Here is a 13,465-nt window from a genome sequence, read left to right on the forward strand (position 1 = left end):
GAGGAGGTGATAGAGGGCGAGGGATTGACAGAGGATGAGGAAGTGACAGTAGACGTACTAGAACCTGCGCTGGTACTGCCAGATGATGTGCTTGTCTTGCTCGTGGTGGAGGAGCTGGACGAAGACGTGGTACTGCTGCTGGGGGTGCTTCTATTGATAGAACCGACGCTCGTACTTCTAGATGATGTGCTAGTCGTGCTACTCGTGGTGGAGGAGCTGGACGAAGACGTGGTACTGCTGCTGGTGAAGCTTCTTTTAATGGGGCCGACGCTCGCACTACCAGATGATGTGCTAGTCGTACTACTCGTGGCAGGGGAGCCGGTCAGAGAAGTACTACTGCTTGAAGTCGTAGTTCCGTTGATGGGACCAACGCTCGCACCGCCAGAAGTTGTGCTGCTTGTGATGATCATGGTAGAAATGCTGCCAGACTGTGTAGCACTGCTTGAACTTGTGTTGGAAGAAGCGCTCGTAGACGTGGTCCCACCAATCGGGCCAGCACCACTACTTGATGACCCGGTAGTGACGATCTCAGTTGTTGTCGTCTGGACCCAGTCCGACCACGACGCCGGCAGGGGAATACGGGATGGCCTTTGGATAAGTCAAGTCAGTATTGGAACATCGCATCCGCAAGTCAGAAACAAGTCAGGGGCACACCGCGGGGGAGAACTCACGTTGCCCATGGAAAGACAAAGGGTGGGATTACATCGACGATGACCTTGGTGATGGTTATATCAAACTCGATGGAGGTCGGCCGGGGACAGGTTCGTGTTACGGACGCCGTCCAGTCTCTACTAGGGAAGACAGCCTCGGTGGCCGTGACAGTCGTGGTTGCGACTCTCCCTTGGACGATGTAAGTAATGGTTCGTTCAGGAATCTGGACAGTGGCCGGTGGCGCGTGCTGTGTGAACTCGAAGACGTAGATGCCGGCGGCGGAGACGGACGTCTTGGTCGAGCATGCTGCTGATGCCGTCCGAGCCGATCTAGGCTTAGAGCCGAAGACCCAGACCTCGGGGTACTCGTGGCAGACTGTAGGTTGGCCGGACCCCTCGACACATTCGATCACGTCGAGGGTCTGCATCTTCTCTCCATGAGGTCCCATACAGTCGGTGCAAATGCCACTACCATCGTAGTTTGGAATGGCGTAAGGACCGAGATCCTTGTAGATGGCATTCCACTCCTTGTTGATAGTTGTGTACGTAGATACCGTCGAGGTCACCGTGATGGGTTTCCCCCCCTTGATGGTTGCCGTCGATATGATATGTGTATTAGTGATGGTGCCCGAAGATCGGGAGACCAGGACTGATTGTTCGGTCTTAGTCACGGTGGTCACCGGCGAGGGTGAGGCGAATGGGCAAGGAATGACGGTGGAAACAAAGTCGTAGGTCGAATAGTCATACTGTGTCCAACACTTCTTCCTAATACAGGCCTTGGCCGAAGCATCGCAGGTAGAAACACGCTGATATTGACTGGTGACGGTAATGGGGGCCGATGTCTTCCGGCCGGAAGCGGAGGGGCAAGGAGTCAGGGTAGTAATGGCCGTGTGCTTTGCTGCATCGACGAGACTGAGGCTGATGGCTGCCACGAACAACAACAGCTCACACACTGGAGGCCACATCGTGGCGTAAAGAGTGACTAGGGCGAGGTGTGTGGTAAAAACAGCATAGAGTAGAAGAGAAAGTTCAAATAAAGAGTGAGGGTGAAGCGATGCTCACCATCTTGATGCTGGTAGAGCCCCTTTCCGGTGTCAATCTCTCTTACGACTTGGCCTCAGTCAATATGATATCCACAAAACAGCATGAAAGGCGGTCCGTTCCCAGCATTGTGATATTTGTTCGAAGTCGACACATAGATGGCTACCTAGGTAGTCCGCCGATTGGAAGAGATAGGAACAAGACCTGGGAGCTAGCAGATGTGGGCGTGTTCGCCTAGGTAGTAGTAGTGTTGCGAGTGACCGTTGCTAAAGCCTGACAGTAGCGTCTAATGCTGATATTAATGGCGCTCGAGGCGCTCGGAGTCAGTAGCCAGACTGCCAGCGTCCTAGCCGGTTTGTACTGCTGCTGCGTAGACCGTCCAGACTCTAACACCAATCTTAAGTAAGCGAGACACCCCTATTTTATTCGGTACCAGGCATGTCCAGTTCACACACCTGTATTCACTGTTTCCCCAGCTGGTGAGGGGGGGGGGCAGACGTCTGGTAGTTTTGCCACATCCTTCATCCATAGGACGGGGATGATGTCTGTTCTGGTGGTGGTGGTTGGAGTGTTGAGCTTCGTCGAGAGCTCGCCTTGAGCCCGTCAGGGATGAAACTCGTCCCCTCACCAGACCTACTACCCTCTTTATATTAGTCATGTTCATGGCAGAGCTGGTCACAAGGCTGTAGGGATGGTCAGCATTCTCCGAGGTGTTGGTGTTCTCAAAAGAAGAGAAGACTGCAGCGCTAAGAAGGAATGCGTACCTATAAACAATCAAAGCGTGGTTTCACAGGGTTAGCCATGCGAAGTTTGATAGATGACAGGAAACCGGTCAGGCGTTGCGAGGAGGGAGTTCGCGTTGACATGTTCTTTGACGTTGGTCTCCAATTTGATCCTACTAAGCGAAGTAGGAATAAGGATTAACCCTAACCCTAAGATATACTGTAAATCATTGGACGATAAGACTAGGGGTTATCGATTGGTCAGTTACAATTCCTAGTCATGTGACTTGAGGTCTTGCGTACGGAGGATAGTTTATCCGCGCCGAGTGTTCTAGCCTCGCTGCTGCCTTGATTTAGGAACCTTCTTCCCTGACTACTTTTCTCTGCAAAGGGGGATCAAACAAAGATACAGCGTGGACGTGCATCCTGGATGCACTATCTACTCCATACGAATATAATACATAGGATTCGATTCAAGTCCTGCTCCCTGATGCATTAATCCCAAGTCCATCCCTGCCTGCGTGGTGAACGATGTGGAAAGGTCAATGATGTCGATCCAGGATCCAAACGAGGCACAGGCACAGGCACACAAGGACATCATGCCCTCGCCGGTGACCGTTTAATCCTCGTGTCGGTTCTTGAGCCTTGGTAATCCCGGCTTGACCCCCGGCTCTCCCAACCCTGAAACAAGCGGTAATGACTTTTTCTCGGTTGGGGTTCTTCCAATCCGGAAGATGTTGGTGAATTTCGTGTGACCGAATGCTTCCCTTGAGGAGAGAGTGTTAGGATCCCGGATGTACGGTGTATTGGGGGGGTTTCTGCCTGTAGATAATTGACTCACTCTATGATAAATACTGAGGACCGCCACCAGGCCAGAAAGGCGGACATCATCCAGAAGTAGGCGGCAACCTTGATGCCGGCACGCGTGGCGGCTTCGTCGTGGGCAAAAAGTGTGAGGGCGATGGTACAGCCGATGGAAAGAGTGAACAAGGTCAGTGAAAGGACCACGTCACGAGCAGTGGCTGCAATTGCGCAGACCCAGGTGGTCATGGTGAGTGGAATGAACCAGACCGCGAACTCGGGATAGTGAGTGTAGATGCTGTGGCCCTCGATCGATCCGGCCGCTCTGGATTCCAAGTCAGCTGAGCTACTCCTCCTAGACCCTGCCTGGTACACCCAGGGGCAGTATCGACAGGACAGACTACATAGTAGTAGTCCGTATAGGATGTGACATACACGAAAGCGTATAGAATTCCCAGGGCCATCCAAAACGACCCCCACATGGTGTTGACGACGGTGACCAAGACGTCTCGCGCTGCAAACCCATAGAGCCCAGCAATAAACTGAGCCAGGCCACCCCAAAGTCCGATGAAAGGGAAGAAGAGAAGAGGGCTGTCAGGATTCCCCCACCATCGACACACCCAGGTGCTGACAATCAGCGTCGAGCCTGCAAAGCCGGCCAGCCCGAGGGCTGCGGGAGGAGCGATTGGGCGGAGGGTGATGCGGACCTGAGCAGGGCTGTCGGAAACGAGACGAGCATGGCTTTCTGCATCAAAGTTGTCTGCTTCTTTAGGGGGGATTTGCTGAGCCTGGCCCTCAATATCGTAGTTGTCTGCCATCTTGGTCTTGAGTTTTCTTGTTCTTGCGAAGCTTAGGCTCGTGAAGCACCAGCAACTTCAACTTGGAGGCTAAAGGTGGAGGGTAGCAGCAGAGGGAGGCTGTTGATCTGGTAAGATATGGGTAGGTATTAGGTACCAGCTATCGGGGCTCGGCGTCGATTTGAAGCTTCGCTAGAATGTAGATCGCTGCATCACAACGCCATCTGTTGAAAGTTCTAAGCAGTCAGCCGATGGTGGAGAGACCATGGAGTAGTATGTACCAATACCAATATTAGTAGCGGGTGACGTGAGTCCGAGGCCGGTGCGTCAACTATTTATGTACTGTACAATGTTCCTAACAAAGCAGGTGCATAAAAGCCGCAAAAAGGGGTGACAGGATGATTTGGACTATGACGAGCGGGAATGTTGTGGCTGTGACCGGTTTCAACGATAATAGTACTCTTCATACTATGTACTCTGATGTGATGCAGATACATGGTAGTAGACATCGTATCTGTGAGTAGGACCAAGGCCTCTGCAGGGTATAATTATTTATACATGGGCAGGGAGACTTCTTATCCATAAGGTACCTTAGAAATACGCGTAATGCCTATATCCCGCCTAAAAGCCCGGGGCACCCCCCTCCGCACCCAGGGCTTAGGGGCTTACAGCAGGCTTGAGGCTAAGGGGTGTCTCAGGCACCGGATACGCCCGTAGGACTAGGCCTAAGCCCCGGAAATCACCGATGTAGGGATAATCGCTGATAGCTTCCTGTGCAGTATAACGGCGTGATTAGGTGGACAGATACATGAGGTAGGTACGTACCAGGTATTAACCACGGCGCAGGAGTCATCGACCACCCACCATCGACCACCCACCACCGACCACACCGTGACCAACGTCGCCGTCAAGAGGCTACTGCTCCTGCCTTTTCAGTCAAATCCTTACAATCAGTCTCAGCCATGGATAGTTCGGATACAAGGACAAGGACAAGGACAGATGACACACCGGCGTCCACGCTCGTTCACGTGGACGAAGCTGAAGACGCTGCCCAAACCATGGCTCCAAGGAGATTCAAGTGTGTCGAGCTCCTTTATCCTTGTTTTAGCCGAACCTGATCTGTCATCCGCAGAGCTTGTCGTACTTGTAAGCGTCTCAAGGTACTGTAGTGCACTCACTTAGTTGTATGACGGTTGACCACGACCACGACCGAATGAATCACTCACTGATCTTGATTGCTGCCGCAAAGATGAAATGTGAGGGTCTGGAGCACGTGCCTTGCAGACGGTGTCAAGCCACCAGGACCGAATGCATCTTCGATCTGATCGAAGCTCCAAAGCGCCAGCCGAAGCGTCAGATCGAGGATGACATGTCCAGCTCCGAGAAGTAAGTCAGAGTCTACCCCGTTTTCTACCGGCTACTTAGCAATATGTATCGATCAAACACTAACCGCTCTGCTCCCTCCAGATTCAGGTCTCTTCAAGATGAGATTCGAGACCTGCGTGAAGCAGTCCAGTCGCTGAGCCGAGCCACGAACCACGCAGTTCCAGAGCTCAGCCTCAGAAGTCACGTCGACGTCGAGGAAACCCATTTTCCCCCAGACGGCGCGGACGGAGAGCATGGACGCCGAGTCCGACGACGGACAGAGTACTCTAGACGCCACTTCAGCTCAGAGGACACAGATGATCCAAGTCTCGGAACTACTGCAGCTGCGTCTGTGTCTGTGTCTCGGGGTAGTAAAATGCGCGAGAGGGACAAAGACCAAGCTGCCACGCAGACCCATGAGACCTTGACTCCAGGATTTGCGTCGCTTGCTTCACCGAAGAGGCAGAGATCTCCAGAAGACTTGATCTCAAAAGGGCTGATACCAGAATCCCTTGCTCGAGAACTATTTGAACGGTTTGTTGATCGTCCCTTGAATGATCTCATGGGTTTGGTTTGGCCAGTTCAGTACCACTTACCAACGCAACTAGGTTCCAAGTTCGCTGTAACGTGTATCTACCACTGTTCGACCCTCTCACCGATACATTCGAGTCGATTCGATCACGGTCGTCCTTCTGCTTCGCTGCAATCCTGGCCATCGCGGCTCGGCTGCCCAATGCCAGCCAGTTCAATGAACCGCGAGTCATGGAACTGTGTCAAGGAGAAGCGCGTGCTCTCGCTGTCGAGACTTTGTTTGATAGTACCCCGCGCGTGGAAACCGTCCAAGGCATGATCCTTCTGGCCGCCTATTCACAGAGGTGCTGGCATGCAGTTGGACACGCGGTAAGATTGGCTCAGAGCATACGTCTCGACGAGTCTCTGTCGAGGCTGATGGTGCTGCTTCAAACCCCTTCCGAACCGCCCACTGGCATCGGTCTACATACACATACGGACGGTCGAGTCATGGCTGAACGGATCAATCTGATGCGACAAGTCAGAGTCTGGGTGACAATGGCTCATTTGGAACAAGAGATTGCTTCCGGCAGTGGCAAGCAATCCCTCATCGAGCCGGACGAGGTATTGAACGTGAACGTCAGGCAACTGATCCAAGACCCCTTCTATCCACGGCCTGACGTACACATCCTTGCAGCGATAGAACTTCTCCGACATCGTGGTGAGCATTTGAAAATTCTCGGCGAGGTCCGGATTCAGGGTCAGATTCTGACTTTTGATTTTGGCAGATGAATTTCGCCATGATCTGAAAATTGACTCGTGCGGAAGCGGTGGCTTACTCTTGGAAAGAGTGCAAGCCCTCATCGTGGTCTTGGATGAGTGTTTGGATTTCTGGGATGGCATACTCAGAGGTACATACATATTGTCTCCATAAAAGTCCTGCCCTCGTCGGCGATACAATCATCTGACTACTATGTACTTACTTACTACTAGACATGAACTGTCCCGAAGACGGGTTCCAGAGAGTCCATCTCGCCATACAGCGCAATTCAGCCGAGATCGACGTATGCTGTGCGATCCTCGACAGGATGTCAACTTCCAGAGACTTGGACCAACCTACTCCCACTACCATATTTGAGGATGTGATGCTATTGCGCCTGCTCACATGCTCTGAAACTCAACTGTCTCTCATCCTGGAGCCCAAATCGCACCACTGGAAACTGTCAGGGAGTCCCGTGTATTCCTGTGTCTCCGTCGTTTCCACCAGTGAGTTTCCAGCCGAAATTCCGAATACCTTTAGAAAGTGATTCACATCTGATTGACATGGTCGCAGTTGGATTGGCGTTGAAGATTCTCAAGCACCGACCGCAATTACGGGATCCCGCGCCCATCATCAGTCTCGTTTGCCGCGTGGAGGAACTCCTTCGTGAGTATCCCTTTGCCACTTACCACCGTGTCCTGGAATCGTTGAAAAGGTCGCTTCTCAGCAGCACCGAGAGCGCTGGTCTGGACCACACTGGCGATGGCGAGGGAGTCGAGGTGCTCGACTGGAATCACGGTGCATTGCGCAACAAGTGGACGTTCACGGCGAACAGTCATCGGGATCCGGCTCCAGCATCTGTGACGGTTGATGTGGTTGACTCGGGATCAATGAGAGGCTTTGGCTGGCTCTCGCCTGGTACGCAGCTTGACTCGTCAGGCGTATCTTCGATTTTTGGGACTAATGGCTCGATGAGCTTGTGGGATTCCTGTAATCTGAATGATGATTACTACGGAAATGGCATAGCACCGTATGGAGGAGTATACTACAGATAGCTTGTAGCTACTACCTACAACTGCAGTACATAGTAGTGGTGGTAGTACTTAGAGGTATTTAAATACTATGTACTATTATCTTCATTAGAGGTTAGATCTAGATTATAGTACATATACTAGTATACTGTATACATACTACTATGTATGTACATAGTAGTAGTATTCGAGATTATGACCGGATTAAACCCGGATTAAACCCGGATCGAAATTTAAAGTAGTATGTACCTCTATTGTTTCTTTGGGAATACGTTATAGTCTTCTACTATAAGTACCTAGTACTACATATGCTTAGTATCCTCATCAAGGAGGACCGCCAAGGTAGTCCCAGACCGCCAGAGCGTGAGTCTTAATGACGGCCAGATACTCGCTGATTGCCACGCGCTCATTGACGGCGGCCATGGTGTCTGGAGAGACGCCGTAGACGTAGGCGGGAATGCCCAAGTAGCGCCAGAACTTGGTGTCGGTGGCACCGAGCGAAGGAATGGCCAGCGGTTTTCTCCCGACGACACGTTCTGCATTGGCGGCGATGGCATCCACGAGCGGATGGTGCGCGGGACAGTGGCTGGCCGGGTTGCTGGCGGCGGACTGAACCTGCAGAGTGACAGCGGGAAAGTCCTCCAGGATGGAGTGGATATGGTCGAGCACGGCTTGGCGGTCTAGGCCGATGGGCAGACGGATGTCGGCCTCCATGACACATTTCTCGGGGATCATGTTGACCTTGAGGCCGCCGTGGATGGTGCCGATGTTGAGAGTTGGGCGGAGGAACAAGTCGGCGGCGCCTGGGCCCATGATTTCGTCCGCCACGTCACGCACATCGGTGCGCTGCAGATGGCTGCGGAGGTCCGGGTCGAGGTCGGGCTCGATGTCCTGCACGCTCTTCAGCCGGTCGATCAGGCGGGTGACGATGAAATTGGCGCCCTCGAAGGCATGCGTATAGGCGCCGTGTCCACCGGCCGTCTTGACCGTGAAGGTGAGGCGCAGACTGCCCTTCTCGCCGAATCGAATCGACTGGAGGCCTCCTGGCTCGGCGTTGATCATGCAGTCGCCGCGCGACCGGGCGTCGTGCTCCAGCAGCCATCGGGAGCCCCATTTGCCTCCGGTCTCTTCGTCCGACACCACGGCCAACGTCACCCGCCCGCGCAGACTCGCTCGGTACTTGTGCAGGTATGTAAATGCGATGATGGATGCCGCCGTCCCTGCCTTCATGTCCACCCCGCCGCGTCCATGGATGTACGTGCCGTCGTTGTGGCCGGACCATGGCCCGTACGTCCAGTCGGCCGCATCGGCCTCGGCCACAGGGAACACGTCGATGTGGCCGTTCATCACCACTCGGGGTCCGTCGCCACTGCCTCCGGTGATTTCGCTCAGGATGTTGGGCATGCGCTCTTGCGGTGCGATGGTTTCGCTTTCAACGCCATGCCCGCTCAGGTATTCGCGGATCACGCTTGCCGCCTGCACAGTATCGCCGGGGGGGTTGGGTGACGGAGCCTGGATGAAAGACTGCAAGAACTCGACATGGGTCTTTTCGTCGGCCGTGATTGCGGCGAGAAACGCGGCTTTGTCCATCATGGGATATGGATTGATTCCAGACAATGAATGTGTGGGCTATGTACTTCGGAAGGCAGACGATAGCAGGCGTATCAATTGACGGACGGAGTGTCTGTCGAGGACGGAGTGTATGTACTTCAGATCCCAGTTCAGTGACTGAACTTCGGATAGCAGGCGTGTCAAGGACCGAGTGTCTGTAATCAACTCAATCAGCAGATAATCGATTACATTGTCTCTAAGGTCTCTGAATACTATATACGAGCACGACATACCACTACCACTTAGTAGTCTGTACTATCATGATTCAGTATCCACTGGTGGGTGGGCCGTGGCCCTCGACCGGCTCCGGGTGAGAAGCGGTGCACGCCTAGTCCTCACGACTTCGGGTCTGCACCGGCGCCGGCGCTGTGGCGAAGACGTAGGTACGGCATTGACTTCATCTCCAGCGAGGAGTTGTGACCCATCTCGTATCGAGCCCTGGCAGGACCTGTGAGTAGTAAGTCGTACCATCCCATCAGTGAGTGAGTGCCTGACACAGCGACGTCGGGCTTGCACAAGACATGGCACGTGATCTAGTTCTCGCGCTGTTCCTCATTGGCTCTAGAGGGTCACGGGGAATCTTAGTCATCGTGATAATCTCAACTGCGTGTCGTGTCACCAATGTCCAGGAGTAGAGTGTAGACATGGGCGATGACGTCGTGTCGCCGACCAAGGCACCCAAGCACTACATAATACATATACTTGTACGACAACACCAACACCAAGTTTTCGCAAATCATTTCGTATTACACGTGCCCTCTTCTCCCACCTGAGGCCATCTTCGGGAGGCTTGGGTCTTTCTGGGAACCGTCAAGAAACAACTTGGACTTCGCTGTCCCGCACTACTGATTTCACCAATGGACGCAGTAAGGTCGATGATGTCCAGCGGGGACGGCGATGGCGACGGCGATGGCGATGGCAAACCGCTAAACAGGGACGACCTGGTGAAAACGGTGGAGAGTCTACAAAAGGCGCAAAAGGCACAGTCGACGGCCAACGATCTCAAATCCAAGGCCATGGCCATGACCGACTCCACCAAGCGGGAGAAGATGCTAAGGGAAGCCTTTGACAAGGAGGTCGAGGCTCATGGCCACACCAAGATGGCGAAACGCATGCAGAGTGGTACCTGGCAGGGCCTGGGATTCGGGGGCGGCATCGGGGCTGCCACTGGACTCGGCCTGGGGGCGGGCTTGGGCACCGTGCTGGGAGCTATTGCGGCGGTGCCTACAACGGGGATAGGCATGCTTGTGGGCAGTGGAGTGGGAGCCATCCACGGGCCATGGATCAAGCTGGGTGGCAAGGAGGAGAAGTTTGAGGAGGCCGACCCCGAAAAGATTGCGGATGCGCTGGAGGAGGCGAGGGTCGCTCAAGGCAACGCGCAAGGCGAAGGTATTCCCGAAGAGGGTGGTCAAAGTGCTGCACAGAACTCGAAGCCGAGAAGGAAACCGAAGAAGTTGGAAATCAGATCCCAGCCCAAGGGGCAAACAGAATCATCAGCCAATCCACAGCCGGATCAACAGGGCGCATCGAGCGAGGCTTTGGGGGGTGTGAACAAAGGCGTTGCCGAGGAGTCGAAGCCAAGAAGGAAGCCGAAGAAACTCGAGATCAGATCGGGACAGGGACAGAGACAGACTCGGAGTGGCAATGAGTGACGGGGACACCATCAGTACTACTATGTCGTACATAGGAAACAGTCCTGGTTCTGGTATTGTCACAGTCACAGTCACATCCATCCCAAGACAGGGATTGAGGCACTGGGCAATCATAATAGGAGTCGCATCTTGAACAAATCCTTCTCTACAATCTCCTTCTTTCGAGCCAGCAGCTCTTCCACATCCCAGTTCGCACAGAAGTAGCGGCCAGACAGCCAGCCGCGCTTCTCGGCGGTTAGCCAGACACAGACTCCGCCGGGTAGAGAGATATCGTCGGTCAAAACTGCAGGTCAGGACGGAATCTGATTAGCCTCTAGAGGGACGGAGGCCAACCAGGAAACGAGAAAGAGATAGGGAAAGGACGAGGCAAATGGAAAGGGAGAGGAAAAGGGAGAGGAAACGAGAAAGAGAAATGGAATGGAAAGGGAAAGGGAAAGGAAAAGGAAAAGGGAAAGAAAAGGGAAATTAAAAGGGAAGGGAATGGGAGAGGGAAAGGAAAGGAAATGAAAAGGTCGTACTCACTCTCCTTCCACACAGCAGGATAAAGCTCAGCAATAGGAGTCTGGATACAACCCGGGTGCAGAGCGACGGCCACGACGCCATCAGCCTCATAATGGTCTTGGTGGATATGTTCGGCCAGGCGGTTGACGGCCAACTTAGAGATGTTGTAGGAACTGGGCACCAGGGCGCTGCCGCGGTCCAGCGACGACGCGCTCGACGAGAAGATGATGGTCTGTGGCCCGTCGCGCGTGCGCTGGAGCAGTGGAAGAAAGGCGTTGGCCACGAGAAACGAGCCGACCAAGTTGGCGGAGAGGACGCGGGCAAAGTCTGCTCCGTCCTCGGCGGCGACGCTGGATGGGAAGTGGAAGTGAGTGCCGGTGCCGGTGCCAGTGACCGTGTCGTTGTCATTGTCTGCCAACAACGCCGGCGCGACACCTGCATTGGCTACGAGGACGTCGAGCCGGCCGAAAGTCTGGTCGACCATGTCGCGCAACGCCAGCACCTGGGCTTGAATGGTGACGTCGACGGCAAAGGGCACGACTTGGAAGTGTGCTTGGGAGTGTGCTTGCCCTTGTGCGTGTGCTTGTGCTGGTGCTGGTGCCTGTCCTTGTCCTTGTCCTTGTCCTTTGGTCGACATTGCCCGCATGTCAGATATCTCTTGCACCACGCCGTCCAGATCCCCCAGTCTCCGCGACGTCACCACGATCCCAGACGCACCGGCCTGGGCGTATGCTTTAGCGACGGCGGCGCCAATGCCTTTGCTGCCGCCGACGACGACGACCACGAACGGCGATGGGAGCGTCACGCGGCTCGGGTCGATGGGCCCTTCGGCCGCGCGGTAGTATTTCTGCGTCACGTTGAAGCCGCGGTCGGCGGGCATTGCTCGAGCCCAGGCGGGGGGGGAGAAGTTGAGATCAGACATTTCTGGGTCTGGGTCCGGGTCCGGGTCTTCTTTTGCTTTTGCTGTTGCTGAATGCCGGGGTTAGGGTTAGGGTTAGGGTTGAATGCTAGATGCTGAATGCTAGATGCTGAATACCAGTAACCCTGGGCACAAGACAATAGTATATACTAGATGTATCCGTACTTAGTACCTAACCTGTCACATGTACGGACACTTCACCCATTCATATGGTATGCCAGGAGGTCAGTCAGTGTGTACAGTATGGCTGTCAGGGTCAAGAGCTAAGGCAGGGAATCCAATCCGAGTTTGTCAGCCTTCTTCCCTCTCCCTTACTGGATACTGTGTACGGAGCACTGCTTGGATGTATCCATTTGTCCACGCAATATGTACATACATGGTAACTGTGACTGTGGTTGTGATTGCGATTGTGATTGTGGAGCGGGCTTCCTAAGTTGAGGCTACTACTCCATACATGGTATCCTGTCATATCAGATCCTATCATATCATTCATGATACATAGGATATATATAATAGTGATAATGATAGTGATGGTGACAGCGATAGCGATAGTGACGGCGAGATCGACTTTAAAGCGCGCCTATCGATAGGTACATATATACTGTAGTATGTAGGTAGGAGGAGGTCGGTACAGTATCGCGATAAGCTAACCGCGCACCGCGCTCCCCAAGGCTAGAGCCCCTAACCCCTGCCCCTGAGCCTGACTGAGCTTCGGCGAGTACTGTAGCAATGTAAACTGACACGTACATTACCTAGTACTCCGTGCATATTGGGGATACTACAGTCGGCGCACGGTAATACATACCTACATAGTACTACTACATACATACTACCTTACACAGGCCTACAGGTAAGGTATATACCTAAGGTAGTCCAAGCGGTACTTGGAACTTGGTAATCACCGAGGTATATATTGTCTCCCTCCTCAAGGTAATTTCTTTGCATTGATAGGGGGGTTAGGCTCGACTGCCATTACCATTACCACCACTACTACTACCACTACCACCACTACCATCACTATTACCACTGCCACCACTGCCACCACTACCACTACCACCACTACCACTACCACCACTACCACTGCCACCACTACCACTACCACCAC

General features: G+C 53.7%; 6 protein-coding genes across 6 annotated transcripts; 2 read left to right on the forward strand and 4 right to left on the reverse strand.

The window, feature by feature from the left end:
* Window positions 1–528: 528 nt before the first annotated feature.
* On the reverse strand, window positions 529–1,615 carry A1O3_07179 (uncharacterized protein; the record flags this gene model as incomplete). Its single annotated transcript, XM_007737289.1, has 2 exons — window positions 529–588; window positions 704–1,615. 2 exons carry the CDS (start codon window positions 1,613–1,615, stop codon window positions 529–531), a joined length of 972 nt encoding a protein of 323 aa, XP_007735479.1.
* A 1,635-nt stretch (window positions 1,616–3,250) lies between these two features.
* A1O3_07180 (uncharacterized protein) lies at window positions 3,251–4,032 on the reverse strand (the record flags this gene model as incomplete). Its single annotated transcript, XM_007737290.1, has 2 exons — window positions 3,251–3,539; window positions 3,650–4,032. The coding sequence occupies 2 exons, from the start codon at window positions 4,030–4,032 to the stop codon at window positions 3,251–3,253; spliced, it is 672 nt and encodes a 223-aa protein (XP_007735480.1).
* Window positions 4,033–5,260: 1,228 nt separating this feature from the next.
* A1O3_07181 (uncharacterized protein) lies at window positions 5,261–6,678 on the forward strand (the record flags this gene model as incomplete). Its single annotated transcript, XM_007737291.1, has 3 exons — window positions 5,261–5,397; window positions 5,479–5,910; window positions 5,958–6,678. The coding sequence occupies 3 exons, from the start codon at window positions 5,261–5,263 to the stop codon at window positions 6,676–6,678; spliced, it is 1,290 nt and encodes a 429-aa protein (XP_007735481.1).
* Window positions 6,679–8,001: 1,323 nt separating this feature from the next.
* On the reverse strand, window positions 8,002–9,267 carry A1O3_07182 (uncharacterized protein; the record flags this gene model as incomplete). The annotated part of the gene is made up of 1 exon (XM_007737292.1): window positions 8,002–9,267. One exon carries the CDS (start codon window positions 9,265–9,267, stop codon window positions 8,002–8,004), a length of 1,266 nt encoding a protein of 421 aa, XP_007735482.1.
* An 899-nt stretch (window positions 9,268–10,166) lies between these two features.
* On the forward strand, window positions 10,167–10,940 carry A1O3_07183 (uncharacterized protein; the record flags this gene model as incomplete). Its single annotated transcript, XM_007737293.1, has 1 exon — window positions 10,167–10,940. One exon carries the CDS (start codon window positions 10,167–10,169, stop codon window positions 10,938–10,940), a length of 774 nt encoding a protein of 257 aa, XP_007735483.1.
* Window positions 10,941–11,050: 110 nt separating this feature from the next.
* Window positions 11,051–12,363, reverse strand: A1O3_07184 (uncharacterized protein; the record flags this gene model as incomplete). Its single annotated transcript, XM_007737294.1, has 2 exons — window positions 11,051–11,223; window positions 11,463–12,363. 2 exons carry the CDS (start codon window positions 12,361–12,363, stop codon window positions 11,051–11,053), a joined length of 1,074 nt encoding a protein of 357 aa, XP_007735484.1.
* Window positions 12,364–13,465: the final 1,102 nt, after the last annotated feature.

This window comes from Capronia epimyces, assembly GCF_000585565.1.
Source record: "Capronia epimyces CBS 606.96 chromosome Unknown aczIQ-supercont1.6, whole genome shotgun sequence".
Taxonomy (NCBI): Eukaryota; Fungi; Ascomycota; class Eurotiomycetes; order Chaetothyriales; family Herpotrichiellaceae; genus Capronia; species Capronia epimyces.